This window comes from Callithrix jacchus, chromosome 4 (genome assembly GCF_049354715.1).
Source record: "Callithrix jacchus isolate 240 chromosome 4, calJac240_pri, whole genome shotgun sequence".
Classification (NCBI taxonomy): domain Eukaryota; kingdom Metazoa; phylum Chordata; class Mammalia; order Primates; family Cebidae; genus Callithrix; species Callithrix jacchus.
The window spans coordinates 141,630,990-141,647,357 of NC_133505.1; the positions used below are offsets into that span (position 1 = coordinate 141,630,990).

At 43.3% G+C, this 16,368-nt stretch overlaps 1 protein-coding gene across 1 annotated transcript in view; it reads right to left on the reverse strand.

Annotated features, from left to right (window-relative positions):
- Positions 1-2,261: 2,261 nt before the first annotated feature.
- Positions 2,262-16,368, reverse strand: part of ALDH8A1 (aldehyde dehydrogenase 8 family member A1) — a 34,087-nt gene continuing 19,980 nt past the window's right edge. Inside the window, exons 6-7 of the mRNA XM_002747051.6 lie at positions 14,223-14,384; positions 2,262-3,751 (exon numbers count right to left, since the gene is read on the reverse strand). Coding sequence (XP_002747097.1) covers positions 3,299-3,751; positions 14,223-14,384 — 615 coding nt within the window. The 3' untranslated portion in view covers positions 2,262-3,298. The remainder of the gene's footprint in view (positions 3,752-14,222; positions 14,385-16,368) is intronic.

Genomic DNA, 16,368 nt, shown 5'->3' on the forward strand with positions numbered 1-16,368 from the left:
GGGAGCAAGTGTAGCCTGCTGCTCCTGAAACCTAGAGGAAGCACCTGTCTTCTTTTTTCTTTTCTTTTTTTTTTTTTTTTTTTTTTGATGGAGTTTTACTCTTATTCTCCAGGCTGGTGTGCAATGGTGTGATATCAGCTTACCGCAACCTCTGCCTCGGGTTCAAGCGATTCTCCTGCCTCAGTCTCCCCCATAGCTAGGACCACAGGCATGTGCCACTACGCCCACCTCATTTTGTATTTTTAGTAGAGATGGGGTTTCTCCATGTTGGTCAGGCTGGTCTCGAACTCCCAACCTCAGATGATCCACCTGCCTCAGCCTCCCAAAGTGCTGAGATTACAGGCGTGAGGCACCTGTCTTCTAATCAGTGTCTTCTAATTCCTCAACACTCCAAGTGCAATCTCAGGTCTCACCACAGAACTACTGAATCCAAATCTGCATTTTAACAGAGTCCTTGGTGATCCAGGAGCACATCCACGTCTAAGAAGCACTGCTCCTTGGCTGCTGTTCATCCTTTAGCCTCAAGCTTGGGACCTCTGCACTCTGCCAGGAGGGGTCTCTCCCACCTTCTCTCAGCTTCTCCTCTCAGCCTGTTCCTGGCTATCCCTTCAATATGATCCACTTTCCTTTTTTGGTATATGAAAAATTCTGACTTATGAAATAATATAGGAAACGCTTATGGGCCCATCAATTAGCTTAAAAATAAAGCCCCTGTGGATGTCCTCACCCCAATTCTATCTCGGTTCTGAGCACAGTACAGCAGGGATGTGGAAGCCCCAAGCCAGGATCACCGGTGCCTTGGGACTCTGCCACAGTGTAGGCACAGAATGGAGCTGCGCCTCAGCTGCTGTGGGGACATGAGACTGCAAGGATGGCCTGGGAGCAGGACAGTCTTGGATCCATTCTCACTCACTTGAAGAGGCTGGAACAAAACTAGGAAAGTTCTAGCTAAGGTGCTAAGACTCCGACAATGGTTAAAAGAACTGAGAGTCAGAAGAGTGTTGGCTGGAAGAAAACGCATTAATGAGGCTTCCTTGTGAGCCCAGTGGGAGTTTTAGAGAACTGAAAAACCCAGAAGTAGGAAAATGGCATCCAGGATGTCTGTCAGCTGGAAGCAGGCCCCTCCACAGGCAGGACCCAGGGCCAAGACAGGAACCTACAAGAGCAGAGCTGGCTCTGAGCCCTAGGGGGGACAGTCTCCTGGGCAAAGACGAGTGGGTGGGAGGTGGCTGTCCAGGCACAGGGAGCAAGGAGTCAGTTGCTGGAATTTGGAATCAAGCTATGGCTTGGGTCTCAGGAATAAGGATAAGCTTCGGCCAGACCATTTACAAGAGTAAAGATGCAAATTCCTAGAGACTAAAGTTGCTGAAATTCCTCCTGCTGATGTTCAAATTGGTTCTGCACTAAAGTGATTAAGGTCAAGGGGACTCCGCTGAGGAAGAGAAGAGGCAAGGAAAGGAGAAAGGAAGGTAGAATCTAGAACCAGGTATAATCCAACACCATCACTTTATCTGAAAGGGGCTGGCATTTATTTCTCAGCATCTGCAAGCAAGCCAATATATCTGAAATCCTAAGCAAAATTAGAAAGCTTGGTCTTCCCCTATCATCACCCCCAACCACACACACACAAACCATGGAACAAATACCCCAGAGCATCAGGAAGAGTTTGTTCCCTTCTCAGAACTTGCTTTGAGCACCTGCTGTATGCCAGGCACTGTGCTGTGAATTGAGATTCTTCAGAGTGCAGCACCAGCAGCCTTGGCCTTCAGCACTTCTGTCCAGTTACGGAGACAGACATGCAAACAGATCACTTGCATCAGCATAGGAAGGCCCCTGCTGGAGGGGCTCCTGAATTGCATGGCCACTGAGGAAGGGCCCTGAAGTGGAGGTGGGTAGGAGAGAGGACGGGGGAGGCAAAACAGGAAGGAGACTTGAAGGGGAGACAACACAATGTGTCCCAGGAACCACAGGTACTTCACTGCTTCTTGAGCACCAGCTAAGGCAAGTGGAAGGCAGTGAGAGATCCTGGGTTTTGGAGCCTGAAAGTCCTGGGTTCAAACCCTACCTCTACCCATACCATGTGTGTGACCTTGGGTATGTTGCTCAACCTCTGTAAACCTCGGTTTTCTCCTGTGATCATCTGGAGATCCAAAAAAAAGCAGCATTTGAAATCTTTATTACTCAGTGAAACGTCCATACTCTCAACAGGATGGAGATAAGGAGGAACTCACTCAAAAATAAGATACAGGCCACACTGGTTATTAAAATTGCTAACATTTATTGCTTCTTTGGGGGTTAGTAAGTTGTAAGCCTCATTAGATGCATACGCCAAGCAATGGAATTGATTAGACTTGACCGTAGGATTAGATTAAACTATGTCCTCTTCTTGTTTCAAGTTTCCTGCAAAAGTGGTAGTTATTTTGTTTTTCTTCATCCTTGTACAGATATAGTTAGTAGAGTTACCACATCGGCTTCCCCAAACAAACTCCAGACATTCACTGCCCCCTTACTTAATGAAGTACAATCAGTGATCAATTAGTCATGCTAGTGGCTAATAGACAAGCAGAACATCTCCATAATCTCTCCAAACATAGCTAATTATGGCCATTTGTTTCTTTTCACTTTGGCTTTGTAGCTTTTTCTTTTAAAGACAAGGTCTCACTCTGTCCCCCAGGCTGGAGTGCAGTGGCATGATCATGGCTCACTGTAGCCTTAACCTCCCGGGCTCAAGTGATCCTCCCACCTCAGCCTCACAAGTAGCTGGGGCTGTAGGAGGAGGGCACCATGCCCAGCTAATTTTTAAATTTTTGGTAAAGACAGGATTTCACCATGTTGCCTAGGCTGGTCTCAAACTCCTGGACTCAAGTGATCCACCTGCCTTGGTCTCCCAAAGTGCTGGGATTATATGCATGAGGCACTGTACCTGACTGTAGATTTGTTTTTAATTTACCATATACTTGCAAATGAAATAATCTGATTATCTGGAGATTCCCAAGAGTTCAATGAAGATGATGAAAGAAACACTGTGAAAACATAACCTGGGAGGAACCTGACAACTGTTTGGTATCTGTTCTGTCTTCCTATTTCGAAGACTTCTCTTCCGAGTCCACATTGAAAATAGACAGTATCTCTTCACTAGGGGGTAAAATTACCAACTAAGAACTGAAGATAAGCTAGAGATAACCTTCTGCCAAGTCAAGGCATAGCTGGAATTCATGCCATGATTTTCATTCACCACACTGAGCAACTGATCGCTGCAGCCAGGCATGGGCCACAGAAGCTCCACCATTAGCGAAGATCAGTGCTTAATGGTGATGGTTTTGATCTCAGTGAAGAAGTCATAAGAGTCCTTGGCTCCCTCTCTACCTATTCCAGAACTCTTCATCCCCCCGAAAGGAAGGTTCAGCTCCCTGATGAGCCAGCAGTTGGTCCAGACCAAGCCGGACTGCAGCTTCTTAGCCACACGGTGGACGCGCCCCACATTGCTGGACCACACCACAGCCGCCAGCCCATACTTGAGGCTGTTGGCTCTTTCAATCACCTCCTCTTCACTATCAAAGGGGACGACACACGTCACTGGACCAAATATCTCTTCCGTCATGCAGCAGGATTCATCCCTAATGTCTGTTATCACAGTGGGAAGCATAAAGTAGCCTGCCTGGTTCCTGGCGGGGAGGCTCAACTTATCCACGCCCTCACCGCACTGAATTTGGGCACCTTCGGCAAGAGCTTTCTTGACATAACTTCTGACCTGCATGGGTAAAAATCATAATTAGCACTGTCTTACCATGTGGCTTCACACAAATCAGCAGAAAATTCAATGTTTTCTAATCATCTCGGAAGGAGGGATAAGGTCATTTCTAAGGAATCTAGGGTTGATTATCTTATCACTCAGCTGCTGAGCTAGAGGGCAGGGGAGCTCTAACCATCATTTGGGCCTTCACCCTTCATACAAGGGAGGGAAGTAATTATTTAATGTCTAAGTGCCAGGAACTCAGATAAGTGCTTTTCATACAATCTCACTTGATTGTCTCAAAACTTGATTAGCTATTGTTAATCTATTATTATCTATTTGCTGATAGTATAATTAGGTGTAAAAATATATAAATGGATCATACAGCTAATAAACAGTGAAGTTAGAATTCACACAGTATATTCTGTAGCAAAATACACAAAAGGATATTTTCTCCCTTTTTGAGAGCTATGTCCGTCGCAGAAAATGGGAAGAGAAGGATGTGTAAGATTTTTTAGTTCAAGGCCAAGATGCCCTTTAACAGCTGAGCTTCCAGAACAAATCATTTCTAATTTCTAGTCTCATTACTGAAGATACTCTGAAAATATATCTAGGTAAAATATTTTCAAATTATAATTTGATGTATAATGTGTACATATATATATAGTACATCTAACTATAATGTGAAATAAATTATGTAGCAAGTTAACTCAGTGACTCAGACATAATGACAGATGATTTTTGACAATGGTTGTAGAAATAACTCATTATAATAATTATATATATAAACATTGTTGAAGTCATAATTACATGTTTTTCTATCCCAAGGAGCATTATAAGCAAAAGAGAAATATAAAAGTAGTCCTAAACATTAAAAATATAGAACAGCAGTAAAGAAGCAACCCAAAGACAGGGTAAATTTTGCAATAATGTTTTGGATTTTAATTTATCTATCGAGCCTTCTGCCCCAGGATTAGATTAGAACTCCATTGTAGAACTCCATGTATAGTTCCATTGTAGAACTATATTCAGTGTAGAACTATATGTATATGTTCCATGTAAAATAAAGATAATATTCTATTATTAAATTTGCTCCCAGTTTGTAGAATTAATAACCCATGAAGTTAAAGACTATTTTTTAGAGACAGTATCTCACGCTGTCACCCATGCTGCAATGCAGTGACACGACCATGGCTTGCTGCAGCCTTGATGACTCGTGGCCTGAAGAAATCCTCCCACCTCAGCCTCTTGATTAGCTGGGGCTACAGACACAAGTCATCATGCCTGATTCTTTTGTTTGTTTGTTTTCCTATAGCGGCGGGGTCATGCTATGTTGCCCAAGCTGATCTTCAACTCCTGGTCTCAAGTGATCCTCCCAAAATTCTGGGATTACAGGAATGAACCACCACACCCAGCTCAAGCCTTTTTTTAAAAAAAATAGAACATTTGGTACAGATTTATATTCCCTTCCATTAAGTTCCACCTCCAACATCCATAGTGATCTGAAAGCTTTCCCAAAACATATGCTGTTCTAGTTTGTGAGTAAAAACTAAAGCAGGTTTGTACCTCTCTTGATCCCTACTCTCTTTCTTTTTTCGAAAATAACTCATCCACACTAATTAGAAGGTTCCAAAAGTTAGTATCCTGTGGGAACAGGGGAATGGAGGTGCAGCTGTCTGGAGGCCCTGCTGGGAAGCAGCAGCCTGGACTGAGCCAGTGATTCCGCACAGCACGAGGAGTACCTGGCTTTATGTATGAATGAGATCACATGATTCATCTCTCAGATGCTCTTGGAATAAGAAAAGATAAAGAGAAGTGTCAGTCTTCAAATTGCGAACTTATCAAAACATTTCATATATAAGGTGACTCACACTAAATGGAATTCATTTCCTAGAGAAAGTCTGACTAGTTGATAGAATGATATCTACCCTAGCAGCTCAGGAACAGAGAAACAGAGATTTCAATAAAAAACCATGACTAGTAATATGCTATAAATGTAAGAAATTATTATAAAACTTTTTATTGAGTAGAGAGAAAAGTATTCAGTAGCTTTACACATAAAATTAGAGCACAGAGGTTATAAGAGTAACCCCGAGAGCCAAGCTGTATTCAAATTCCAGTTCACCCATTTATTAGCTGAGGGCTTTTAGACTTTCTATGCCTCAGTTTCCTCATTGGAAACATAGAATTAACACAGTCACTAATACATAGGGCTCTTGAGAGGATTAAATAAAATAATATATACAAAAGGTTTAGCATGATGCCTGGCACACAGCAAGCCCTTTAGAATGTCAGCCTCTGTTGTGATGATGTTGGTAAAGACGATGAAATGACTGAACCGACACTTACTAGCTGAGAGGCCTTAGGGGTGCCCCTTATTCTGTAGGTCAGGTTTTTATCTGATAAAAGAGGACAGGAAACTGAAACAGTGAGCCTTAGTTAAGTCTCAGGCCTGGCCCTAGTAGGGGATGCACCTGTCAGCTTCCTCTGTGCTTCCTCCAGCCTCATTGTAAACCTCCAGAATTCTCTCTCTATAGTTGCTTGCATCTTTGGGCAGGCAGGCACAAAGCCAGATTCTCCCTAGTGTCAAGTAGGGAAGGATTCAGGAGGTAGGAAGAAAAACAAAAAGCAACCCTGTGACCAGGCAAATGGAGACTTACCTTCATCCCACAAGGACAGAATCCCCTGCAGGTTGCTGTGTATCCCCGTGGAGTCACTAGGACCCTGGGAAGTCATACCCCCAATTAGGAGCAGGCCATAGCTCCATAAGCCCCTGAGCCTCGGTCCATTACGAAACAACTTTTACGTATTCTAATTGGATTCTTTCACCAGTGGCATCACACCTACTGTGGCAATCACACAGAGGTAGTATGGAAATGAAAACTCCAGACTCCACATGGCCAATTTGATTTAGAGAAAACAAAGACACACGGCAGGGACAGAGGGTGCTGGAATGCAGATGGCAGCCCCATCTTCCTGGGCACACAGCCTCAAAGCTTTCTGGGGAAAGGGGAGGAAAGATGACCATCAACAGAGGACATCCACTGCCTCCTGCAGCCCAGATGGTTTGGCACACGGAACTCTAGTCACAGTCTGAAGAGGCCATACTTAACAATTCTCTCGTTGTTTCTATTAGCTCTGTCACAAAAGGCAGAGATAGCAGGTCTTTCTCACTAGAACTGAGCTGAAAGCCCCATGAAGAATCCACCTGGTGGGAGACTCACTCAGTGCAAAGCCATATCTCATTTCATCTGGGCACACACTCAGAGTGGCCCAGTGATGCTCTAAGCCACAGCAAGATGGGGTCAGCAGGCTGCTTCCCAGCAGAAACTAGGTCCTCCCAAGGCTTTATACAGAAGAGGTGTTGCAGGCAGAGCTGAGAAGAGTTCTACTCTATGTGGGTGGGATCAGACAGAGAAAATGACAAAATAAGGCAAGCTATATAGATATCAGTTGTCTTAAACGGGCTGTGGTTATGGAAATACCATCTTTATTGTTCTTCCCTTGAAGAAATGGTCTGATGATAAGTACTATTTTCAAGTTTTTAGCAGTGAATAACTTTTTTTTTTTTTTTGAGACAAAGTCTCGTTCTGTCACCCAGGCTGGAGTGCAGTGGCATGATCTCGGTTCACTGCAACCTTTGCCTCCCGGGTTCAAGCGATTCTCCGGCCTCAGCCTCCCAAGTAGCTGGGACTACAGGTGCCCGACATCATGCCTGGCTAATTTGTGTATTTTTATTAAAGACAGGGTTTCACTATGTTGGCCAGGCTGCTCTTGAACTCCTGACCTCAAGTGATCAGCCCTCCTCGGCCTCCCAAAGTGCTGGGATTACAGGCATGAGCCACTGTGCCTGGCCTAAGAGTGAATAAGTTTTTAGCCATGTCCTAAATCTTTCCCCTTTGAAGCAGGAGAATGTTGAAGCTTTCTGAGATGAGTGCAAACTATTTAGCTATACTTAGTTTTAATAAGGATAGTTGTTGAAAATTATTTTCTATAAGGATCAAACAGAAAATCAAAAGTAGTTGATTGAAAAGTCTTCAGTTGAGTTAATAGTAATGTGCTGGTTTCGTAGCATGAACAGATGTACCTTAGGACTGTAAGATGCCAACAGCAGGAAAAATTGGGCGAGTGGATATAAAAGCTCTCTGCCTTATCTTTGAAGTTTTCTATAAATCTTAAACTATTACAAAGTAGGAGCTTATTTATTTTATTTTTTCAGACAGTGCCTCACTGTTGCCCAGGCTGGAGTACAGTGGCATTATCTCAGCTTACTGCAACCTGGACCTCCTGGGGTTCAGGTCATCCTCCTGCCTCAGCCTCCTGCGTAACTGGGACTACAGGCATGTACCACCACTCCTGGCTAAATTTTTTGTATATTTTATAGAGACAGGGTTTTGCCATGTTGCCCAGGCTAGGGTGCTCTAGAACACCTGGGCTCAAGTGATCCTCCTGCCTCAGCTTCCCAAAGTGCTAGGGTTACAGGCATGTGCTACCATGCCCTGCAAAGGTTTATTTAAAAAAAAAATTTTTTTTTTCTGGCTGAGACAGAAAGCATTCAATGGTAAAAATATCTAGGGTCCTTCCAAAGTTTTGTTTAAAAGCTAAATATGAGTTTATGGCTTTATATTTTAATGTGGTCAGAAAAAAATGATAACTGCTAAGATTCATCATTTCCAAAGTGATCCGTATCACTTAGGTATATACTAAATTGAAATGATATTAAGATAACACAACTACCATGCAAAACAGATGCTTGATTTTCAGGCATAATTTGGTTTAGTTGAAGATGACATTTCTGGAATTAGATATGTCCAGGAGAAGCTGGCACCATGTCCAGGGCTTTGCCAATATTTCAAGTTTTAAAAAATATTGAATATAATAAGTGGTTTAGATCGATTAGAAAGAAATCTTGGTTTTTGTCCACAGCTTCTGCAGCTGTGGTGCCAGAAATAATGAGGAATGGTGGTCTTCCCATTTCTCCTTCCATTAGCGAAGATGGGGTTGGTAACAAAACAGTGTTAAGATGGGGTGACGTAAGCACTGTGCTAAGGTAAATTTATTTAGGGAGGTGCAAGGGATGAAAGTCAGTTGTAAAAATATGAGGAGTTCAGACAGGAGAATCTTTTTCCTGGGAGTCATTGTGATGAAGCCCAGCAAAGTGCGCTAGGTCCCCTGATTCCCTGCGAGCACAGCTTGGACCTGGCCAGGACAAGGCAAGCCCGAGGGAAACCAGACTCCCTGCTTGTCTTAGTCTGGATTTACATAAGAAATTGCTTGAAAAATCCAATCAGGGAGCTGGGCTGAGGCAGAGGGAGGGTGGCCAGAGAGGGACACGACTTCAGAAACCTGGAGTAGGGTGTCCCTCCCACCTGCATGCCGGTGCTACCATGACACGCCCTTGCAAACTGAGTCCTCAGCTACCACCTGCCATGGACAGAGTCCTCACATATATTGGCCTGATAACAAAAACTACCACAAGAAATTCCACCAAAACCACAACCTTGCACAAAAGCCACAGGAACCATGCCCAAAAAAATACTTCTACAAGGACGTTTACACAGCACTGTCCGTTCAACCTTGGATTGGAGCCCCCATTTCATAATAAATCACCCTTGCCAGGCACAGTGGCTCATGCCTGTAATCTCAGGACTTTGGAAGACTGAGACAGGCAGATCACAAGGTCAAGAGATTGAGACCATCCTGGCCAACATGGTAAAACCCCATCTCTACTGAAAATACAAAAATTAGCTGGACGTGGTGATACATGCCTGTAAGCCCAGCTACTCAGGAGGCTGAGGCAGGAGAATCGCTTAACCCCAGGAGGCAGAGGTTACAGTGAGTCAAGATCATACCACTGCACTCCAGCCTGGTGACAGAACGAGACTCCATCTCAAAATAATAATAATAATAACAATAATAAATAACCATTATTATTGATCCTTACAGCCAACAATGATTATTTCAAAACAACATTCTATCACCTTCCTCATTTTACCTTTAAAAGCTTTTGTCTTCCTTCACCTCCCTGGTTATCCCCAGCACCCATCACAACACACATATCCCAGTTTGTAATCTCCTGGCACTCATTCCCAAATAAAGTCACTTTTACTTCTTTAGAGAGTCCTTCTCTATGTTGTCATTTTAGGTTGAAAGGTTCTAATCACAAACCTACTGAAGGAAAGGTAATCTAGGTCCTCTCTGTGGAGTCACTCACAGACACAATATTCAGGGTACATTTCACTCAGGGGAAAAACACGAATATTTTATGCTGAAACATTCTGACACCTAAACTTGCTAAATTCTGTGTTTACTTTACAGGTGATGAAAACTAGGAATCACCAAAACACAAAACTAAAATTCGGGAATTTGGGAGGCTTCCAAATGCAATGCGAATTGTGTCTTTAACGAAAATGTGTTATAACAGAAATATTTCGGTACCTTTTTAATAAGTTGATTCTTGAGAAACACAGGAACCATGGAGAAATATAGACCTGCAGAAATTTTTTCACGTGTATACTTGTAGTAATGCTGTAGAAATCTGAAATTATTTTTCATAATAATCTAGATGTATTTTTTGAGATTCATAATTGCCATTTAAAAAGTTAGATGTGTATATTATTGAGTTATTGAAGATCTATATTTGGCAAAAGGTTTTTAGAAAACTAGAATTAGATACTAAAACTACTTGTGACCTAAGCTGAAATCACCAATATTTGTACCAATGATGAAGAGTTAAAGAGGAATTTTAAGCCAAACCTCGAAGGCATGCATGTGTCTATAAGGCCTTTATCATTGTTATGATTTAGTGATCAGTGATACTAGAGGCTCCGTGCTTGCATGTTTTCAAGCATTTTCTTGGAGAAAGGCTGGGTTTTAGTTTTTATGTTTATTTTGTTTTTCCTTTCAGTCTTGATGCTGAGTCATGCTGGCCAGAGATGGCCAGGACCTGTACATTTTGGACCCAATTCCAGATAGTTTAAGGCAAGGATCAAAAAGAATTCAAGGAAAATGGATACCTTAAATTAGAGAGATATAGCATATCTGGGGCACATCATGTGGTGTTAATTCAGTCATTCACCCAACGAATATGCACCTACTGTGTCCCAGCAGCCTTAGTCTAAAGATACAGCAGTGAATAACATTGACCATGAAGCTGACATTCTAATCCAGGGAAGATAGTCAGTAAAGGGATAAGACATATATATGGCATGTCAGATGACAGTAAGAACCACAGAGAAAAAGCTCCAAAGAAGTCAAAGTTTTCAAAGGTACCACTGTATATAGGGCAGGCAGGCAAGCCCTCATTCAGGTGACATCTGCTCTAAGAAGGGGAAGGAGAGAGCCATGCATACATCTGAAGGAAGAGCATTCCAGGCAGCGTGAGCAGCAAGAGCAAGGGCCAAGCAGCAGAAGAGTGCCTGGTGTTTTCCAGGAAGGACAGGAAGGCCAGTATGTAGTAATGCAATGAGGAAAGGGAAGGTCACAGAGGTAATGGGACAGATCGTAGCTGGTTTCTTAGGTTAGTCCAAAGACTTAGGCATTGGCTGTGAATAAGATGGGGTATGACCAAACATCTTGACACATGATCACCAGTAATGAAATAACTATTATATTAAAGCGAGGTTTAAAAGGCAATTTAGCTACATTGGAAATGTCAGCATGGACTCAGGACCCTTCTTTTTTTTTTTTTTTTTTTTTTTGAGACAGTGTCTCACTATGTCACCCAGACTGGAGTGCAGTGGCACAATCTGCAACCTCCGCCTCCCAGGCTCAAGCAATTCTCCTGCCTCAGCCTCCCAAGTAGCTGGGATTACAGGCGCAAGCCACTATCACCCAGCTAATTTTTGTATTTTTAGTAGAGACAGGGTTTCACCATGTTGGCCACACTGGTCTTGAACTCCTGACCTCAAATGATCCACTCACCTCAGCCTTCCAAACTGCTGGGATTATAGGCATAAGTCACTGCACCTGGCCAGGAACCTTCTTTAAAAAAAGCAGTGTGGCCAGGCATTGTGGCTCACACCTGAAATCCCAGCACTTTGGGAGGCCAAGGTAGGTGGATCACCTGAGGTCAGGAGATCAAGATCAGCCTGGTCAACATGGTGAAACCCCATCTCTACTAAAAATACAAAAATTAGCTGGGTGATAGTGGCCTGCGCCTGTAATCCCAGCTACGTGGGAAGCTGAGGCAGGAGAATCACTTGAACCCAGGAGGTGAAGGTTGTAGTGAAGCAAGATTGTGCCACTGCACTCCAGCCTAGGCAACAGAGCAAGATTCCATCTTAAAAAATAAAGGAGGAGAAGGGCAGTGTGTGTTGGAAGCACCACAAGGTTTTAAGCCACCTCTTCTTGGATGTCATTGGGCCACTTGCCATGTAATAGGAAATCCCCTAATGGAACACCCTTCAGCTCAGATGCTGGCCTTGATTACCATTCTCCACTGAAAGGAACCAAGGCTCAGTAGAGAGAGGTCTTGTTGTCCATGTGGAGCAGAGAAAATCAGACCACGTGAGGCTGCCTGTTGTCAGAGGACAGAGACGCCTTCAGGTGGGCCTCCAGCAGGCTCAGAAAGACAGGAGAGCAGGTTAAAGAGAGGGCTCCTGGAGTGGTTTTAAAGGTGAGGGCATGTCATCTATCTAGTGTTACATTTTATAAACACATAGAATCTGCAATTTATACCAATAAATTATGAGAACTCATTAGCATCTTGTATAAGTCATCACAATATTAAATATTTAATACCAGGCATCAAAAATATGGTATGAAAGTCCACAGAAATTACAACATATTGAAGACAAATATTTACTGTATCACAGAGAAAAGCCATAGCTACCAATATCAGTTAAAGTGTCAAAGTGTGGCATCAATTTCTTTCTCTCCTTTCTCTTACATACACACAGAGAGAGAGAGAGAGAGAGAGAGAGAGAGAGAGAGAGAGAGAGACAGAGAGACAGAGAGACAGAGACAGAGACAGAGACAGACAAACAAAGGGGATCATTCAACTGATACAGAAAAGTCAATACTTTTATTTGTTTCACTAATATGTATTCTCTCACTGGGTAACTAAAATAGTTATTATGTCAGCGACTAAAATAGAAAAAAAAATAGTGTATCTGTTGAGTTGAAACAGAAAGAACTTTGAAATTCTGAATGAGTGAATTACACAGAGAACCTCACGCTGCACTATTGCCTGAGCCTGCAGAAAGATACTTCCAGGAGTTGAGTTTCGTTCTGCCCCTTCCTGTTTCCCAGGAAGCAGTCCAGGGCATACTAACATTGTTTTTCACCAGGCATTTGCAGGTGTGGGCAGGCAGGCAGGGAGCCCTAGTGTCTAAAAGAGCCAGGAGGAGAGAGAACAAGGGAGTCTCTTGCACCTGGAAAATCTTCACTCCATGAAGGACCATCTGCACTGCCTATGTACCTGCAATCTTGTAGGTTAATTTAGCTGGAGAAAAACACACCATGCTGGTCAGCCTCACTTTAAATAAATGACCACAGGCCTCAAGTGAGCCCTTTGAGCTGCTCTGCTAATAACTTTGTCACTTCCCAGTCCTTTCCCTCTCCTGACCTACTGCGAGATTATTTCATACCCTCTCCTCCCTCCGGAAAGCTCCAATACCTTTTCCCCTCCTCACCCTGATGTCTATTTCACTGAGAAAACAGAAGAAATAAGGACAGGGCTTCAAGCTACTTCATCTTTCCATCTGCAGGCAACTGTGTTGCAGTGTCCCAAAAGTCAAAGTTAAATGTAGTCCATGTGGGAGTGCGCTGTGCAGTGTCAGGGAGTTCTACGGACTTACGCAAACGCTCTGTCTCTTATGGCTGGCTGATGGCGTCAAGTTTCCCTCAATGGCCCTCAGCTGAAAGCAGAGTCCTTCTAACTCCAAAATGTATGACTTATTTTGGGAGTCACATCTGGTAATAAATTAAAATAACCCTAAATTGTAGTCAAAGGCCAGATTTGCTTTAAAAAAAAAAAATGATCCTGAAGATCTGAGTTTCATCAGTCACTCAGAGACTATCAGTGGTTTCTTCCAGATGGGTCACCCCGGTCCCCCACTGACTAAAGATTACACAATTTGGATTGTTTGTGTTGCCACTTCTGGAATCCCATCTGTTATAAACCAGAGGCGGGCCTTTTCCAAAGAGAATGTTTGCCTATGGAAATCACTGGCACTCTTCCATGTCACCCTTATTAGCTGATCTTAATGTTTTGAAATTTGGCTTCTCCTCTCTACTGGTGGTATCTCCATGCTGACTTCTCAAGTTCATTAATTTCATGTGGATGCTACTTTCACTGGGACTGTATTTGCATATTCATATCTACAATGTTCAGATTCTGTATCCACAGACAATTTCTCCCAGGTTATTTTTCAAAAATGGGGGAGTAACTAACAGTATTTCAGAGTCTGATATGTGCTGTGCTCATACTGAGCTTGTCTTCAAATAAGAACTTATTCTGTTACTTACACAGCAGAAATTTACTTACTTTCTCCAAATGTGCTTTACTTATCAGAGCACCCATGCTGGCCAACGGATCAGAGGGAATGCCGACTTTCCACTCTCTGGTAGCTTCTACAAATCTCTTTAAAAATTCTCTATAGATGCTCTTCTGGACAAAGATCCTGCTGGTACAGAGGCAGATTTCACCCTGCCAAGAATGAGAACGGTGACATGGCTGAGAACACTCTCCTTCGTGGATAGAGCACCCCGCACTTTTGAGCACCTGCCATGTATCAGGCACTGGTCTAGGCAATGGAGTACGGTGTAAATAAGACAAAGTCTCCACCATGTGGAACACAGAGCCTTGTGGGAAAGACATTAAAAACACAAGTAAATAAACTCGATAAATAATATAACTTCAGGTTGTGATCAAAGCCATAAAAGAAAATTAAGCAGAGGATGGGACTAGAAACTGATAGCAGGGACGGGGGCAGCTATTTTACAAAAGGGAGTCATGGAGGGCACTTGCAAAGAGGAGATATTGGCATGGAATCTTGACTGATGTAAAAACAGGAGGCAGGAAAAGATCTGGACGTGGGGAATTCTCCAGAGTAAGTACAGAGGACCTGCAGCAGGAATGAGCTGCTGTGCATGAGGAAAAAGCAAGATGGTGGGTGGGGCTGAGGCTGGAAGAGGAGGCAGGGACAGGAGGTGCATGGTAGGAGAGGAGGTCAGGAGGCTAGCAAGGTTCTATCGTGCAGTCTCATAGGTTCCTAAGAAGATTACGTTTTATTCTCAGTATTATAAAAAAGGGGCGGGTTTTAAGCAGCAGAATAATATGATCAGATTTACATTTTAAAATGCTCATTCTGGCAGCCGTGGGAAAATAAGATGGAAGGAAACAAGTGTGGGAACAGAGCAGAGGAGTTAAGAGAATATTCCAGAAGTGCAGATGTGTGTAGGTAATTTGGACCAAGGAGGCATCCATGGAAATGCAGAGGAGTGACAAGGACCCACTGAGTTCAACAGATTCTTCCAGTGGCACGGGACCTCCAAAGTGTGATGGAGCTGGCACAGATGCACTGGAGAAGTGATGGGATCCAGGATATACCTTAAAGACAGAACCAATAAGACCTGTTGATGCAAAGAGAGGGCAAGAACAAGAGTAGGCCACAGAGTGGATGGTGGTGCTGTTCCCTGGAAAGGCAGACATGAGGTGGGAAGGAAGGGAGAGGGAGGGAAACGAGAGCTGGGCTTGGACACACTAGGTTTCAGACTCCTCACAGACATCAAATAGAGATGCTCAGTGTGCAGGGGAGGGGCTATAACAGATTTCTCAATGAAAAATAACCCTATCGTCTGGATATAGCACGTAACAGTTTGCAAACCCCATTCTAGACTTTCAAAGCATTATTTATGCATGGCAAGTACATAAATGCATAAGTATTTTCACCATGTTTGTGTTTGACCTTCACAACAATCCTAGGAAATAGAAGACTCCTGATTGTCTTGGTATTTGTACAAAGGTTCATTGTCCAGATTAAACCGTTAATGTTTTGGAAATAATACATTTTTTCTGCAACCAGGATCACTGTTAGGATCATCTCCATATCTAGCTTGGGAAACGTCAAAACACTTGATAGTTTCATTTGCACAAGTTCCCTGTGATATCAGGGAAGGAGAGTGTAACGAAGAAGCTAGAGAGGTTGACCCAGTTCCTTGTCACTCAGTGCCCAGAAAGCATTGGTAAGCATACCAAGATACCCAGAAGGAAGACTTTGGAGACAGTAAGAAAAGGACAGTATCATTTGTGGAGTGCCTATCAAGCCAGACACTGTGCAGGGTGCTTTCCTCATTACAATTTTGTGGTCTGTTAGCTTTCCCAGTTTACAGTTAGAAAAAGGAGTTTTGAATTAATACATGTCCAAGGTCACACAGAGATGCTTCAAAAGAGCCAACTCACTTCGGGAGGCCGAGGCGGGTGGATCACGAGGTCAAGAGATTGAGACCATCCTGGCCAACATGTGAAACCCTGTCTCTACTAAAAATACAAAAAATAGCCGGGCATGGTGGCATGTGCCTGTGGAACCAGCTACTCGGGAGGCTGAGGCAGAAAAATTGCTTAAACCCAGAAGGTGGAGGTTGCAGTGAGCCGAGATTGCACCACTGCACTCCAGCCTGGCGATAGAGCA